The sequence below is a fragment of the Vulpes lagopus genome, chromosome 21, assembly GCF_018345385.1.
Source record: "Vulpes lagopus strain Blue_001 chromosome 21, ASM1834538v1, whole genome shotgun sequence".
NCBI classification, from domain to species: Eukaryota; Metazoa; Chordata; class Mammalia; order Carnivora; family Canidae; genus Vulpes; species Vulpes lagopus.
In genome coordinates this window covers 28,487,705-28,503,632 of record NC_054844.1, presented here as the reverse complement: position 1 = coordinate 28,503,632, position 15,928 = coordinate 28,487,705, and the positions used below count along the sequence as shown (strand labels likewise).

The window sequence follows — 15,928 nt, the reverse complement described above, 5'->3', positions numbered from 1 at the left end:
GGAATAAAACTGGTTGGCGAACTGCTTCTGCTTCTGTAGGCTGGAGTATCAGAAGCAAGAGCAGGGTAAGAAAGCCACGGCCGGGGATCCCTGGGTGGCGCAGCGGTTTGGCGCCTGCCTTTGGCCCAGGGCGCGATCCTGGGGACCCGGGATCGAATCCCACATCGGGCTCCCTGCATGGAGCCTGCTTCTCCCTCTGCCTGTGTCTCTGCCTTTCTGTTTCTCTCTGTGTGACTATCATAAATAAAAAAAAAAAAAAAAAAAAAAAAAAGCCACGGCCTTGTGAGGAGCAGAGTTCAGGGTCTAATTCCTGTTGCCTTATCAGCCTCCAGTTATACCTGCAGGAGGAGCGAAGATTATCCACGGAGTCCAGAGCTAGGGAACTGGGGGGCCCTGACCTGCAAAATGTCAGGATAAAGTACAGAAAGGCTGGCGGGGGGTGGGGGTGGAACAGGCAATTGTCCTTTTCGAAGTCTCACGCTTTGTGGATATTGGGGTGTCACCAATTCACTGAGTAAGGATGGCTCGGAGATGGGGGTGAGGGCTGAGGAAGAGATCCAAGGACTGAGCTCTTAAAACGAGGCATTCACCCACGTCACAGTTTAAAAGATGCTGATGGTCCAGGCGGTGGTGGGAAATGGTCTCAGACCGGCTGTGAAGCTTCCCCAAAGCTGCGTTTTTTATTTTTTATTTATTTATTTTATTTTTAAGGCCAGGCAGCGTCTCCCACGCCGCGGCTAACGTCCTCGCGGGCCGCCGAGGCCAGCAGGCGTGTGCGCGGCCGCCCCCTGCGCCGCGGCCCCGGCGGGCGCGCTCCATCCCGCCCGCGCCGCGCGCCCCCGCGGAGCCCGCCGGAGGGGGCGCGCGCGCGCACGACGGAAGGGCGCGCTCCCGCCCGCCGCGAGCGCGCGCTCCCCCCGCCCCCTCCCGCCGCCTCCCGCCGCCTCCGCCCCGCGCGCCGGTCCTCGGCGCCCCCGCCCTTGCCGCGCTCCCACAGCCCGAGCGCCGCTCAGCTGACCGGCGGGCGCCAGACGCCGCGGCTTCCAGTGCGCGAGCGCAGCTGCGGCGGCGCGAGCCTCTCACGCCGACACTCCCCCTGCGCGCCCCTCCCCCAGCCGGGAGCGGGAGCGGGAGCGGGACCGACTGGGCGCGAGCTCGCGGCCGCGTCTCCGGCGCCGGGCGAGGAGCGAGGAGCGAGGAGCGAGGCTGCGGTGACGAGCGGCGGCTGCGCGGCCATGGGCGCGCCGGTGTCGCCCTAGGACAGGCGCGCGGAGACCGCAGCCAGGGCGGCGAGCCCTCCCGAGAGGCGGCGGCGGCGGCGGCGGCGGCCGGAGCAGCGGCCGGGATGAGCGGGAGCGGGAGCGGGAGCGGCGCGGCGCCCGGCCCGGGCTCGGGCTCCTCCCCGGCCGCCTGCCGCTTCGCGCACTACTTCGTGCTGTGCGGGATCGACGCCGACAGCGGGCTGGAGCCCGACGAGCTGGCGGGTAAGGCCGGGCGCCGGCGGCGCGGGGGTCCCCTCAGGGACGCCGCGGGGACGCGCGGGAGGCGGGTTCCAGACAAAGTCGGCTCCCGGCGGCGCCCGTCTCGCTCCGGACCGGCGCCCGGGCGGCGATTTAATGACATTGTTATTTATGCCGCGTGCAGGGTGCGCTGCCGAGCCGCCGGGCGTCGCGCCGCTGAGGGAGCCGGCCCGAGGCTTCCGCCTCGCGGGCGCGGGGTTATTAATAACGGGGGCGGGGGCGGCTCCGGGCACGGCCTCCGGGGCACGGCCCCCGCGGCCGCAGCTGCTCGCGGAGGCGGCCGGTGGGGGAGGCCCGGCGCGCGCTGCCTCCCGAGCCGGTGCATCCCCCCGCCCGCCCCCCCCTCCCCCAGCCTCTCCGCCCGGCTGCGAAGTTTCGGCCCCGGCACGTGACGCGGCGCTCGGGCTCCGTCGGGGGAGAGGCGCCCGAGGCCGGGGCTGCGGGGGCTGCGGGGGCTGCGGGGCGAGTGCGGGCGGGAGGCTGCCTGGACTGCATCCCTGACCGTCCCCGGGGCGCCGCTTCCCGCCTCGCGCTCCGCCGTGACGGTCCAGCCGCCTTTCGGAATCCCGTCCATCTGGCGGCGTCACGGGAGCTGGGGAGGACCTTTGAACGCTTGAGACTCCGCACGACGCTTTGTTGACACCACCTCCACCGTTGCTGACTTTAGGAGTTGGCCGTCCCCCCTCCGTGGGGTGCGCCGTGTGCGTGACTGCTGCTCGGCTCTTCCCGCAGGGGCACCGGCCGGGCCCTCCTCTGTACCCTTCTGATGGCGCAGTGCAGGGCTGAGCTGGGAGCCGATGCTGGGGAAAGGGGCCGTTCGGGGATGACGGGGACGGGTGGCGGGTAACGAGTGCGCAGTGCCGGCAGGAGGCCGAGGAGGAACAGCCCATTTCATTTTTCACGCCTCTTTTCCTTCTGCTGGCCTTCTTGGGATCTGGATCTTGATTTTTGGTTGTTGTTGTTAATGGGCGAGACAAGTGACACCTATCGCCTGAACTTTATCTGTGTCAGTGTTAAAACACTTAGGTCATAGTCTTTCAGAACAGCTCGCTTTGGACGTGGCATGCCTTATTGCTCGCACCAATGTGTATTTTTGTCTTCCCCTTTGCTTTTTTGGGGGGTAACAGAGGGGACTGGAGAGACTGTATTAAATAATAATAGTAAACAAATGTGTTCAGCTCTAAGATAAAGTGACAGTGCTGATCAACCTGTGTCTTAGCCGAGCAAGTACCTTTTTAAGCCAGGCTCACAGCAAAACATTTTCAGCAAAAACTACGTGTCTAGTTTTAAAGATTTTTGGAAAAGAGGGATTAAGTACCAGGATTTTCTGTATGTGTAATTATATGACCATATTGTTTCTTGAACTGAGATTTCATGTACACATGAAGAATGGTTTGTTAAGGGATATGAAGTTAGAAAACATGTCTGCAGAGAAATTCGGAGAGATTCCTCTTTTGAGATTGAAAGGATTGTTTTATTTTTCTAGAGCCCTTTCTCCCTGAAACATCCTAATCATTTGTAGTACCGGGTCACTTGGAGGCGTTTTGTCAGTAGTGACTGAAGAAAGGAAAAAGCCTGTATTTTTTTCTTTTCTATCTCAAGTCTATATGCCTAGTAAAGCTAAAACAACACCTGTAGGTGTAGTGCAGATGGCTTTAACAAAATTAAGCAGTAAAGAATTAATTTTTAATTCATTTTTTTGGACACTGGCTTCTCCGCTTGGAATACTATGCATAACTGTGAATGCTTGTTTGAGATTTACACTCATGATATTTGGTATTTTGAAATAATAGTAATTTTTGTCTGATAATATTTTAGTATCAGTGATTCATTTAACAAAAATTTTTGAAAGCCTTAAGGTATAGATTGTGTTCTAGGCATTGAGGACAGCTGTGAACAAAGCAGTAAATAAATCCCTGCCATCGGGACACCTGCGTAGCTCTGCGGTTGAGCGTCTGTCTTCGGCTCAGGGCATGATCCTGGGGTCCAGGGATTGTGTCCCGCATCAGGCTCCTTGTGGGGAGCCTGCTTCTTCCTCTGTATGTGTCTCTGCCTCTCTCTGTGTCTCTCATGAATAAATAAATAAAATCTTTAAAATCATCCCTGCCATCATAGTGCTTACGTTCTAATGTAAACAAATAATGAAAATATATAGTTTGCTAGATATCAATAAATGCTATGAGGAAAAATAAAGCAGGGAAATGAGATGTACCAGCAGAATGGTGAGATTGTCGGGTTGCAGATTATTTATTTATTTATTTATTTTATTTTATTTTTATTTTATTTTTTTTAAAGATTTTATTTATTCATGAGAGAGAGAGAGAGAGAGAGAGAGGCAGAGGCAGAGACACGGGCAGAGGGAGAAGCAGGCTGCATGCAGGGAGCCCAATGTGGGACTTAATCCCGGGTCTCCAGGATCAGGCCCCGGGCTGAAGGCGGCACTAAACCGCTGAGCCACCCAAGCTGCGCAGGGTTGCAGATTTTAAATGAGATGGTTAGGGAAGGCCTCACAGAAAAGGTGACCTTAGAAAAGAACCTTGACGGAGATGAAGCAACTTGTGTGGATTGTCTTGGGGAACAGTACTGCAGGCAGGGGAAACGGTGCATTCAGAAATGAGGTAGGAGAGCGCCTCATTTGTGCAGGTAACAGTAAGGAGGCCAAGGTAGAGCTGAAGGAGGAGAGAGTAGTAGATATGATCATAGAGAAAGGGTAAGGGAGGTTGTGTAGGGCCTAATAGACATTAGGCTTCTTGCCTAATAGACAGTTGTTGAACTTCTACTCTGAGACAGGAAGCAACTGGGATGTTGTGAGCAGTGCAATAATGATACTTGATGTACTCTATAAAAGGCTTGCTGGACTGGCTTGTTGATTAGACTGTTAGAAGCAGTTAGAAGCTGTTGATTAGACTGTTAGAAGGTTAGAAGCAGACTAGCTAGGAGGCTCTTTTTTGCTTTGTGATGTAGGAGGTGTTGGTGGCTTAGACCAAGGCGATAGCAGTGAAGTAGTGAGAAACTGGATGTATTTTGGAGGTAGAGCCAGCAGGACTTGCTGATGAATTGGATAAGATATTCATATTCAAAGAAAGTGATCAAAGATGATCTTAAGATTTTTGGCCTAAACAATTATAAGCATCTCTATTTACTGAGATAAGACTGATAGTGAAGCAGGCTGGAAAACATTAGTTCAGTTTTGGACATGTTACATTTGAGATATCCATTAGACATTCAAATGGAGGTGTCAGGTGGGCAAGACCTCTCTCAGGGGTCAAAATTTACATGTAGACATAAATTGAAAGCCATGAAATTGGATGGCATTACCCAGGGAGTGAGTATAGATAGAAAAGAGAAAAGGCTCAAGAGTTGAATCCTAGGGATAATCCAACATTCAGGGGTGAGGATGAAGAGGAAATTGAAGAAATTAAGAAGCATGGCCAGTAAGATGAGAGGAAAACAAGAGAATGTAGTACCACGTTCCCAACTAACAGTCTTCTTGACTGTTTCCACAGAGCTTCATTTGGGGATGTGGAAACAAGGCCAGTGAGTTAGGCAAATTTGTCAGGAGGTTGTTTCTGTTTTGCTGCATTAATTTCAATGTTAAATATAGTTAAGTTTCTATTTTACTTTTATGGAACTGATCTATTTTTATCACACTGTTTCTTAGCAAGTTGTCACCTAGCCTGTAGAAGGTCTAAGTTGACTTCTATTAAACATGAGTTCTACTGATTGCTTTATAGACTTTTTTTTTTTTTTTTTTAAGATTTTATTGATTTATTTATGAGAGACACAGGGAGAGAGGCAGAGACACAGGCAGAGGGAAAAGCAGGCTCCATGCGGGGAGCCCGATGCAGAACTCGATCCCGGGTCCCCAGGATCATGCTCTGGGCCGGAGGCAGGCGCTAGACTGCTGAGCCACCCAGGCGTCCTATAGGCTTTTTCTTAACGTATGTATGTTCCTGGAATTTAAACTCTGCAGGTGGTGGGGCATTGAAATAAAATTAAGGACGCAAGCCATATGATGAAGTGACAATTAAATGGACTAAAACTTTATGATAAAGTTATTAGGGCTTTATTCTTTAGAAAAAAATTTTTTTTAAGATTTTATTTATTTATTCTTGAGAGACACAGAGAGAGAGGCAGAGACACAGGCAGAGGAAGAAGCAGGCTCCATGCAGGGAGCCCAAAGTGGGACTCGATCCTGGGTCTCCAGGATCACACCCTGGGTTGAAGGTGGCCCTAAACCGCTGAGCCACCAGGGCTGCCCTATTAGAGCTTTAGGTTTTTTCTTAGATACCTCTTGTAGTAAAGCCTAGCTTTACCAACAGTGGAAAAGACTTCTTTTATATTTAATGTATATATGCATACACATATATAAATATGCGTATATATACAAAATATATGTGTATGTACATATACATATGAAATATTTACATCTGAATTATATATATACATATGAAATATATGTGTGTGTGTATACACACACACACACACACACACACACACACACCCAGGTATGCTGGTATTTCCTATTGTCCTTTCTTTAGTTCATCTTAGCTATTATGCTTCTCCTACACACTGTATATTTTTAAAATGCACTTTATCTATAAACAAATGTCCTTTAGATATTAAAGTAGAAATATTTACGTTTTTTAAAATGTTAAATATATGAAAAATATTTCAAATTGATTGTTGCATAAAGAAGAAAGATAGGGGATCCCTGGGTGGCTCAGCAGGTTAGCGCCTGCCTTTGGCCCAGGGCATGATCCGGGAGTCCCGGGATCGAGTCCCGTGTCAGGCTCCTGGCATGGAACCTGCTTCTCCCTCTGCCTGTGTCTCTGCCTCTCTCTCTATGTCTATCATGAATAAATAAATAAAATCTTAAAAAGAAGAATAAAGAAGGTGTATATAGAAGTTGTTGGAATTAGTTGAGATGTAGAAAGGCAAGACATTTTGAATTTTCTTTTATGCCTCTCATTTCCTCTGAGACCTAGCTGTAGGAATTTACATGGCTTGATTTACAGCAGCAGATCTTTTAGGCAATAGAGAAATGAAGGACCTTTATTTAAGTAACATAAATATGCAAACTCCCAGGAGGGGGCTTATGGTTTTTGCCTCTCTCTTCCATAGTACCTTATATACGGTGTTTAATAAATGAAGGAGTATAAAGTTTACATATGAGTCCACAAGTTGTGTGGTGGCCAGAATATTCTTAAAGCACTCCAGTGGTAGTTTGGATTCAGTTCTGCTGAGGAATACTGAAGTATGATGGGTGTAGTCACTGCCACAAGCCTTTGTTTAGAGCTCTTCCTTGCTGCCTCTATTTATTTTAACTTTGGTTTTCTCGGGTATCGTTTCCAGAAGAGTTTTGAGGCAGTGAATATGGTTTAAATTCAAATATAATTAACCCTCGAACAAAGGGAGGTTGGGGGCGGAATGACTTCCCCCATACAGTTGAAAGTCTGCATGTAACTTTTGACTCCCCCCAAATTTTACTAATAGTCTCCGGTTGACTGGAAGCCTTACTGAAAACATAAACAGTCAAATAATACACACTGCGTATATTACTCTATTACATTCTTATAATAGAGTAAGCTAAGGAAAATTTTTTGAAGATTTATTTATTTTAGAGAGAGAGAGAGTGTGTGCACACAAGTGGGGAGGAAGGGCAGAGAGAGAGGGAGACAAGCAACCTCCCTGCTAAGGAGGGAGCCCGATGAGGGCTCTATTCCAGGACCCTGAGATCATGACTTGAGCCAAAATCAGGAGTCTGACACTTAACCAACTGAGCCACCCAGGTGCCCCAGAAAAAAGTTTTTTTTAGATGTATTTATTTATTTTAGAGAGAGGGGGAGAATGTGTATGCATGTGGAGCAAAGGGAGAGAATCTCAAGCAGAGTCCCTGCTGATCAGGGAGCCCAAGGATCTCACCACTGTGAAATCATGACCTGAGTAGAAACCAAGAGCCAGAGACTTAACCAACTGAGGCACCCAGGCACCTGGAAAAGAGAATGTTATTAAGAAAGTCATCGGGATGTCTCGGTGGCTCAGCAGTTGAGTGTCTGCCTTTGGCTCAGGGCATGATCCTGGAGTTCTGGGATTGAGTCCCGCATCAGGCTCGCTGTGAGGAGCCTGCTTTTTCCTCTGCCTATGTCTCTGCCTTCTCTCTGTGTCTCTCATGAATAAATGAATAAAATCTAAAAAAAAAAAAAATCATAAGGAAGAAAAAATACATTTACTAATGTACTGTATTTAATTTTTAAAATCTGCATGTAAGTGGATTTGCATAGTTCAAATCTGTGTTGTTCAAAGGTCAACAGTAAAACATGTAGATGATACTGACAGTATCATGCCATGATAGTTCTGAAAGGAGCCTTAGACTATCATTTACAGTGAAGAAACCAAGGCTAAGAGATTAGGGGCCCTGAGAACTTTTTTTTTTTTTTAAGATTTTATTTATTTATTCATGAAAGAGAGAGAGAGAGAGAGAGAGAGAGACACAGGGAAAAGGAGAAGCAGGCTCCATGCCAGGAGCCTGATGTGGGATTTGATCCCTGGACTCCAGGATCATGCCCTGAGCCGAAGGCAGGCGCCAAACCGCTGAACCACCCAGGGATCCCTCAGAGAATATATTTGACTTGCAGCAGACAGCAGACTAGAGCCTGGTTATTCCAGTACACTGTGCTCCATAGTTTTTTTTTATTTAAGCTTAGAAAAGAGATGAGCTTGACTTGAGTTTAGCAAGCATTTCAGGCTTGACTTTATTCCAGACTGCATGTCATAGTCAAGACTGTTAAAGTATGCCTTTTGAAAACTGGCCTGCTGCTGCATAGGCTTTATGGGTTAGAGCTGCCCTGATCTGACCACCATTGGTAGTATCTTGGTTGTTATCTTGACATTGTTAGTCTTAAAACTGTTAAGTTATTTTACCTGGAAAAGTGGGTTTATTATTTATTTATTAAAAAAATTATTTATTTATTCATGAGAGACACAGAGAGAGAGGTAGAGACACAGGCAGAGGGAGAAGCAGGCTCCATGCAGGGAGCCCGATGTGGGACTCAATCCCAGGACCCCGGGATTACCACCTGAGCGAAAGGCAGACACTCAACCACGGAGCCACCCAGGTGTCCCCAGGAGGCACTCTTATAAACAAAAAGTCCATTGGAATAAACTGGGAATTCAGAATGTAGCAGCTTTTCAGTGTCACTGAATTGTGACAGTCTCATATTGGATGGGCTGTTGCCAGGTAAGAAGAAATCCTTTCTTCCTCCCCAGGTAGTCATTTGTGTTTGCAAGGTCTCTCTCTGTTGGTTCCGCGATTGAAGTGTGGTGGGGGCATGAGAGCTCCCCCTTCTGGCCTGTGGCTTCCTATTTAATGAGGTTTCCCTTCATACATTTCACACCATCCTTGGCTCACAATGGATTATATTTGGGAGTTTAAAAGGTTTGGCCTGGAAACTGGGAGGCTGGGGAAGGAGAAATACAAGGATCAGCCTCTGTTCTAATAAGGCCAAAGAAGATTCAAGGTCTAGTTACTATGAGATAGTGTTAGCTTGATTTTTAAAATTCACTGGGAATAAAACTTTTTATAGTGAAATTGGCCTAGCAGTCAGCGCAGCTAAATTCCCAGTGATAACCCCAAGGCTCAGGCTTCTGTTCAATTGGTTAACGCAGGGCATATCTGCATAAGGAGCTCAATATGAGAGAAGATGAAGCAGGAAGGGAAAGGGGACAAGAGGAGGACAGAAATGTCTTTGGAGAAGAAAATAATAAAAAGGGAAAGAAAAACGGGATAGGGAGAGAGACAAAGGAGGCTGGAGGAGTGCAGGTAACATCTGAGGTGTTAAGACAGGAATTTCAGGTATTCTGAAATTTGCTTGTACTAATTCCACTACTTGTCATAGATTTGCTTGGAGTAATAAAAGTGTCTAAAATACAGTGCATTATTAGTTATGATTTTCATGAGGCTCCATAGAGAGGAAAACTTTTTCCTCTTCTGAAATTTAATGGTGGGTAGAGACAGTTTTCCTATGTAAAATACTTTAGAAAACGAGTGCTATTATGTCCAAACCCTTAATATTTTTGATTGATTACAACCTAAATTTTGGTTTTAAGGAAGCCATAATTTTTTTTTTAATTTTTTTTTAATTTATTAGTCACACACACAGAGAGAGAGAGAGAAAGAGAGAGAGAGAGAGGCAGAGACACAGGCAGAGGGAGAAGCAGGCTCCGTGCACCGGGAGCCCGACGTGGGATTCGATCCCGGGTCTCCAGGATCGCGCCCTGGGCCAAAGGCAGGCGCTAAACCGTAATTATATATCTTTTTTTTTTTTTAATTTTTTTTTATTAGGAAGCCATAATTAGCCAGTACACTTTGGATTGTTTTTGTTTTTTTAAGATTTTATTTATTTATTCATGAGAGAGAGAGAGAGAGGCAGAAACAAAGACAGAGGAGAAGCAGGCTCCATGCAAGGAGCCTGATGTGGGATTCGATCCTGGGACTCCAGGATCATGCCCCGGGCTGAAGGCAGGCACCAAACCGCTGAGCCACCCAGGGATCCCCTAATTGTTCAATATTAAATGTTTACAGTGTGCCAGTTGTGTAGTATATAAGTGACAGTAACCATTCTGTAAGAATCTGTGACAAAATAGCATAATAACTAACATTTGTTCACTGCTTTCCACATGGCAAGCAAGCAGGCTCGGTGGTAAATGCTTCATAATTATTGCTTCATTTAATCCTGACAGCCACCTTAGAAGGTGGCATTATCTTCTCTGTTTTGCAGGTGAGGAAACGGAGACTAGGAAGTTTTTAAGTACTCCCAGGTTCTTACAGTAATTGATTATATGGAAGGAGGGATGGACATAAGTGTCTTCTCATATTCTGAACTTCCTATACGGTATGTGCTGTATTAACAAATGAAGCAGAAACCTGAACTCCAGATTGAAAGTCTGTCTGGCATGATCCATTCATGTCCATAACCACTACATTTGCCATCTCCTTAATGACATGCACTATTATAATGCAGATTGGAAAATCTACCAGTGTAGGGACCACATGGATAACTTTATAATCAAATGAGATTATCTTTTTGCTTCTTATAGGAAAAATATTAAGAGGGAGACTACTGGTCTTTATGACTTTATGGTCTGGCCTGGTTTGTCTCTTTTATGGTCAGCACTGATAATGTCTCTTGTGTGAATGAATTCCCTTATTCATTCATTAAAAATTGAGGAGAGTATATATATGATGTTATTTTTGTTTTTATTGATGAATGTTTATAAAGATTTTACTATATAAATATAAAGCATATAAACTGACTCCATAAATCTTTCATCTTTTTATTTTTTAAATTTATTTTTATTATTTATTTTTAGAAGATTTTATTTACTTATTTATTTTTAAAAGATTTTATTTATTCATGAGAGACACAGAGAGAGAGGCACAGACACAGGCAGAGGGAGAGGGAGGCTCCATGCAGGGAGCCCTACGAGGGACTCGATCCTGGGTCTCCAGGACCATGCCCTGGGCAGAATGCGGTGCCAAATCACTGAACCACCGGGGCTGCCCTCTTTCATCTTTTTAAAAATATCTTTGCTCTTTTTACTGGGTTTTATCATTGTCTTTTCTTAGCATAAATTATTACTTGTCCTTAGTTTATAGTTTTTTTAAGAGTTTACTTATTTTTTCATGAGAGACACAGAGAGAGAGAGAGAGAGGCAGAGACACACGCAGAGGGAAAAGCAGGCTCCATGCAGGGAGCCTGACACGGGACTCGATCCTGGGACTCCAGGATCATGCCCTGGGCTGAAGGCGGCGCCAAACTGCTAAGCCACCAGGGCTGCCCTGGTTTATAGTTTTTAAAAGGAATGTATGTTTACTTGTGAAACCATAATTAGAGCTGGATGCACAGTCAGGAGCCAGGAGTCCAATCCTGGCCTGTGAGTTAGGACATCTGTGGGCTCAATGTTTTCATCTATTTCAAAGGGGTTAAGTGAAGTGACTGATTTCTGAACATACCACTCCTCTCTTCCATGAGCCTGAACTTGTTTTTGAGTGAAAAAACTAAATGTATCTGTTTTTGAAAAAATTAATCCTAAATGATAGAGTACAAGGGTATATATATGTATATATGTGTGTATATATATACACCACATATGCCACACGAGGACCAATTGAGTAATTATAATTTCAGCCACAAGGAAAGGAAAAAAAAAAATCAATTAGTCTTTGCAGTTCCCTTTACAGGAAAGGTGCAGTTTTTAATAAGTTTTTTGAAATATTAATATCAGTTCATGGACTCTCAGTTATTATTTACATTGGCCCTTAGGGAGCCAGGGACCTCTGTTTGAAATCCCTGTATTAGATAATCTCTAGAAGTTTATACTAGCAGTATGATACTGCCAACTATCCCACTGTAGGATCTTAGAATATTTTTTTTCCACCTAAAATTCTTCATTAGCTTTCTTAGGAATCAGACTCTACCCTGTATCTTATTTTGTTCAGGTTGCTTATAAATAACAAATTTATTTCTCACAGTTCTGAAGGCTGGGAGTCAAGTTCAAGGTGCTGGCAGATCCAAGCACCTTGTCTAGGGAGGACCCTCTTCCTGGTTTACAGATGGCTCTCCTGTGGAAGGGCTGACAGCTCTCTCGGTTCTCTTTTATAAGGGCATGAATCCTATTCATGAGGTTTTTACCGTCATGACCACTTCCCAAGGGGCCCCACCTCCAAATACCATGACATTGGAGATTAAATTTCAACATAACGCATTTTGAGAGGGACACATATTTAGTTTATAGCAACCTGATTTGGAAAGCTCTTCGTGATCTGGTCTTTGTCTACTTTTCCAGCCTTTTCTGATTGGATCACTCCTTCATGGTTACGTTGATTTTCTTGAAGGTCCTTAAAAACCGGAAGCTGTTTCTAGTCTCATATTGTGTTCATCTTCTCTTGTCTCCCTGAAATCCTCTTTTTAGACAGCATTGTCCATTATAAATATAATATGAGACACATATGTAGTTTTAAGTTTTCTAATAATCTAAAAAGAAATAGATATTAATTTTGATGATGTATTTTATTTATGTATGTAGGATATTATTTCAGCATATAATCAATATGAAAATTATTAATGAGATACTTAACATTCTGGTTTTCTTACTAATCTTCAAAATCCAGTGTGTATTTTACACTTACATCTCAATTTGGACAAGTCACGATTCAAGTGTTTAATAACCACGTGACAGAGCAGCCCCATATCTTTTTTTTTTTTTTTTTTAAGTATTTTGGTACTTCTTAATTAAAAAAAAAATTTTTTTTATTATTTATTTATGATAGTCATACAGAGAGAGAGAGAGAGAGAGAGAGAGAGAGAGAGAGAGGCAGAGATATAGGCAGAGGGAGAAGCAGGCTCCATGCACCGGGAGCCCGACGTGGGATTCGATCCCGGGTCTCCAGGATCGTGCCCTGGGCCAAAGGCAGGCGCCAAACCGCTGCGCCACCCAGGGATCCCAGCAGCCCCATATCTTTACAATATTGGCTTCTTCTCATCATTTAGGTCTCTGCACAAGTGTTACCTCCTGAGATTGGCCTCAGACCATCCTGTATAAAATAGTGTTCTTCCTTTCTCTGCCTGCCCCACTCTTGCCAGGAGCCCTACTTTATTTTCCTTGTAGCACTTATTGGCATCTGACAGTTTACTATAAATGTATTTGTTTACTTTTACTTTTTAAAGTCAGTTTTCCCTATTAGATTTTTGGCTCCTAGAGGGCAAGACCTTTTTCCTTCTTGTTTATTATAACATGCACAGTGACCAAAATAGTGACACACATAGATTGTTAGAATAAAATAATTTTGAGATAATTTGAGATGGACAAAAATAGACCTTTTCCTTTTTATTACTGAAATTAAAATTAGCGTATTTGATTTATGTGTGGGGTTTTTTATCCTCTAAAATGGAAACTAGAGTTTTTTTAAAAATGAGAAACTTGGGATGCCTGGGTGGCTCAGCGGTTGGGCGTCTGCCTTCAGCTCAGGGCATGATCCTGGGATCCGGGATCAAGTCCCACATTGTGCTTCTCCCTCTGCCTGTGTCTCTGCCTCTCTCTCTCTCCGTGGGTCTCATGAATAAATAAATAAAATCTTAAGAAATAGTTTAGTAAAAAATATATGTCAGCTTTGTGGTGAGCTCCTAAAATTTCTTAGCCTATTTGCTCTTGAAATACACTATGAAAAATTAATAATCTTTTTAAAAATCAGCTTTATGCAAGCAAGTGTATAGGTAACAGCAAATTTGTTTTTGTTTTGTAAGCGTATGACATTTATTAATAAACTAATGCTAGGTGACATATAAATGGTGAGTAGTATTTATAAAATGTCAGAAAATGTACTAAAGATTACTTGTAGCTTCAACTGTGACTTTAGAGGAATATCTTAGGAAAATGCCTTCATAGTTTCCTCCTTCTTGGCCATGTCACATCAGTTTTAGACATAGCAGGACAGTTCCTTTATTTCTATGAAGTTTAATTCTCTATATTTTCCCCCATATTTTGTCTGTATTTTTTTTTAAATTTATTTATTTATTGAGAGACACAGGGAGGTGGAGACATTGGCAGAGGGAGAAGCAGGCTTCCTGCAAGGAGCCTGATGTGGGATTTGATCCCAGGACCCCAGGATCAGGACCTGAGCCAAAGGCAGATGCTCAAGTATTGAGCCACCCAGGTGCCCCATTTTGTCTGTATTGTACAGTACTAAAATGGTACCATCTAATGACCTTTTAGCCAGAGATTCTAAAAATTTTTAATGAGACTGTTTTTTCCACATTACTTTTCAAACAAAATGAGTATAAGGAGCTAAGAAGTGTGAATTCTAGGGAAAAAAATGGAGGTATATTAGATGCTCCTGAGATAGCACATCATGAAGATAAGTTGCTTTCCCAGACATCCCTGTGCCTTTTCAAAGAATCTGACTTTTACTAATTTTATTCTAAATTAAATATTATAACTTTTAATTAACATGAACTTTTTGAGTTATTACCTTTCATTTTTCTTTTATAAACTTATATCACTGGTACAAAGCTATTTTTTAATTAATCCTTTCTTTAAATGACTTTCAAAGACATGTACTAGCACTATTAAGTCAGAAGTCACCTTAATACAATGAAGCTATGAAAAGAGCTGACATTTATAGAGTCATGAATTGTGATTGGTGATTTATAAACATTACTTTTGGTCTTCACACTAACTTGAAGGTGTTATTTTCCTCATGTTATGTGAGGTGTTCCCCAAACTCTCAGAGACTGAAAGCTGGGATTATCTCCCAAGCTGTCTGACTGCAACATAGCCCTCTTCCACTGTGCTCACCACCCCTTTGGATCCTCTAGACCAGCTGTCCTCCACTAGTGAGTGGTGACACATTGGTGGGCCTGCTGGTTCCGAGCTGAGTCACAGTAATTATTAACAGTAGTTGAGATACTGAGGTTGTAAATGATACGGGTTTTAAAATAAGTGAGTAGAATCAAGGTTTTCTCTCTAATGATGCCATTCTCACTCAGTTCCATTCTCATGTGCTTTTATTGGATGGAAGAGAAAGAGGTGGAATCATAGGCACCACTGCAGTAAAAAAAAGAAAAAAATGTTCATAATCTGAGGACACACATGGGAGTAGGTTTTTCAATACTATGCTGATCTAGACAATTAGATACTTTTTAGATACTTTGCTCAGTTATAAAATGTGACGGTTTCTTGGGAAGAGCTTTAAACCACAGAGTGAAATAAAAATAGGAGGTGAAATTATAATTTTAAAGAGTTGTAGAGTCTTTTAAGTTCCAACTCTGCTGTGAGGACCAGCATGCTGAATGCTTAGATGCAGGTTCTGAAGCCTGAAACCCGGGATGCCTGGGTGGCTCAGCAGTTGAGCGTCTGCCTTCGGCTCGGGATGTGATCTTAGAGTTCTGGGATCGAGTCCCGCATTGGGCTCCTGCATGGAGCCTGCTTCTCCTCCCTCTGCCTGTGTCTCTGCCTCTCTTTCTGTGTCTCTCATGAATAAATAAATAAAATCTTAAAAACAATAAAAATAAACTGTGAAACACAGTTTTAAGATAATTTAGTCTATTTTCTACATCACAAAGGCCTTGTGTGATGTAAATCCACCTGTTTTACATAATTTTCTCCTACCCAAGCCTGGAGAATCCAGGTACCTGCTTTGAAGACCAAGTTTTCTTGCCCTTACTTCTTGTCTTCTTTTCCAGTATAGCACGTTCTTACAGTCATTTATTTAACACAGGGACTTACTCTGTAGTTCAAGGAAACAGTGTAGAAGTGATACATAAATTAAGTTTTTGATAGTCTATTTTTTTTTTAAAGATTTTATTTATTTGACAAGTTGAGAGTGCACAAGATGGGGGAGGGATAGA

The 15,928-nt window shown here is 44.0% G+C and overlaps 1 protein-coding gene across 7 annotated transcripts in view; it reads left to right on the top strand.

Moving 5' to 3' along the window:
• Positions 1-964: 964 nt before the first annotated feature.
• Positions 965-15,928, top strand: part of DENND5B (DENN domain containing 5B) — a 193,867-nt gene continuing 178,903 nt past the window's right edge. For 6 of the 7 annotated variants that reach the window (XM_041735707.1, XM_041735703.1, XM_041735706.1 and 3 more), the window contains exon 1: positions 965-1,484. In XM_041735707.1, coding sequence (XP_041591641.1) covers positions 1,346-1,484 — 139 coding nt within the window. In that variant the 5' untranslated portion in view covers positions 965-1,345. Of the gene's footprint in view, positions 1,485-10,300; positions 10,415-15,928 lie in introns of all 7 variants that reach the window. The other variant, XM_041735708.1, reaches the window with a different exon arrangement.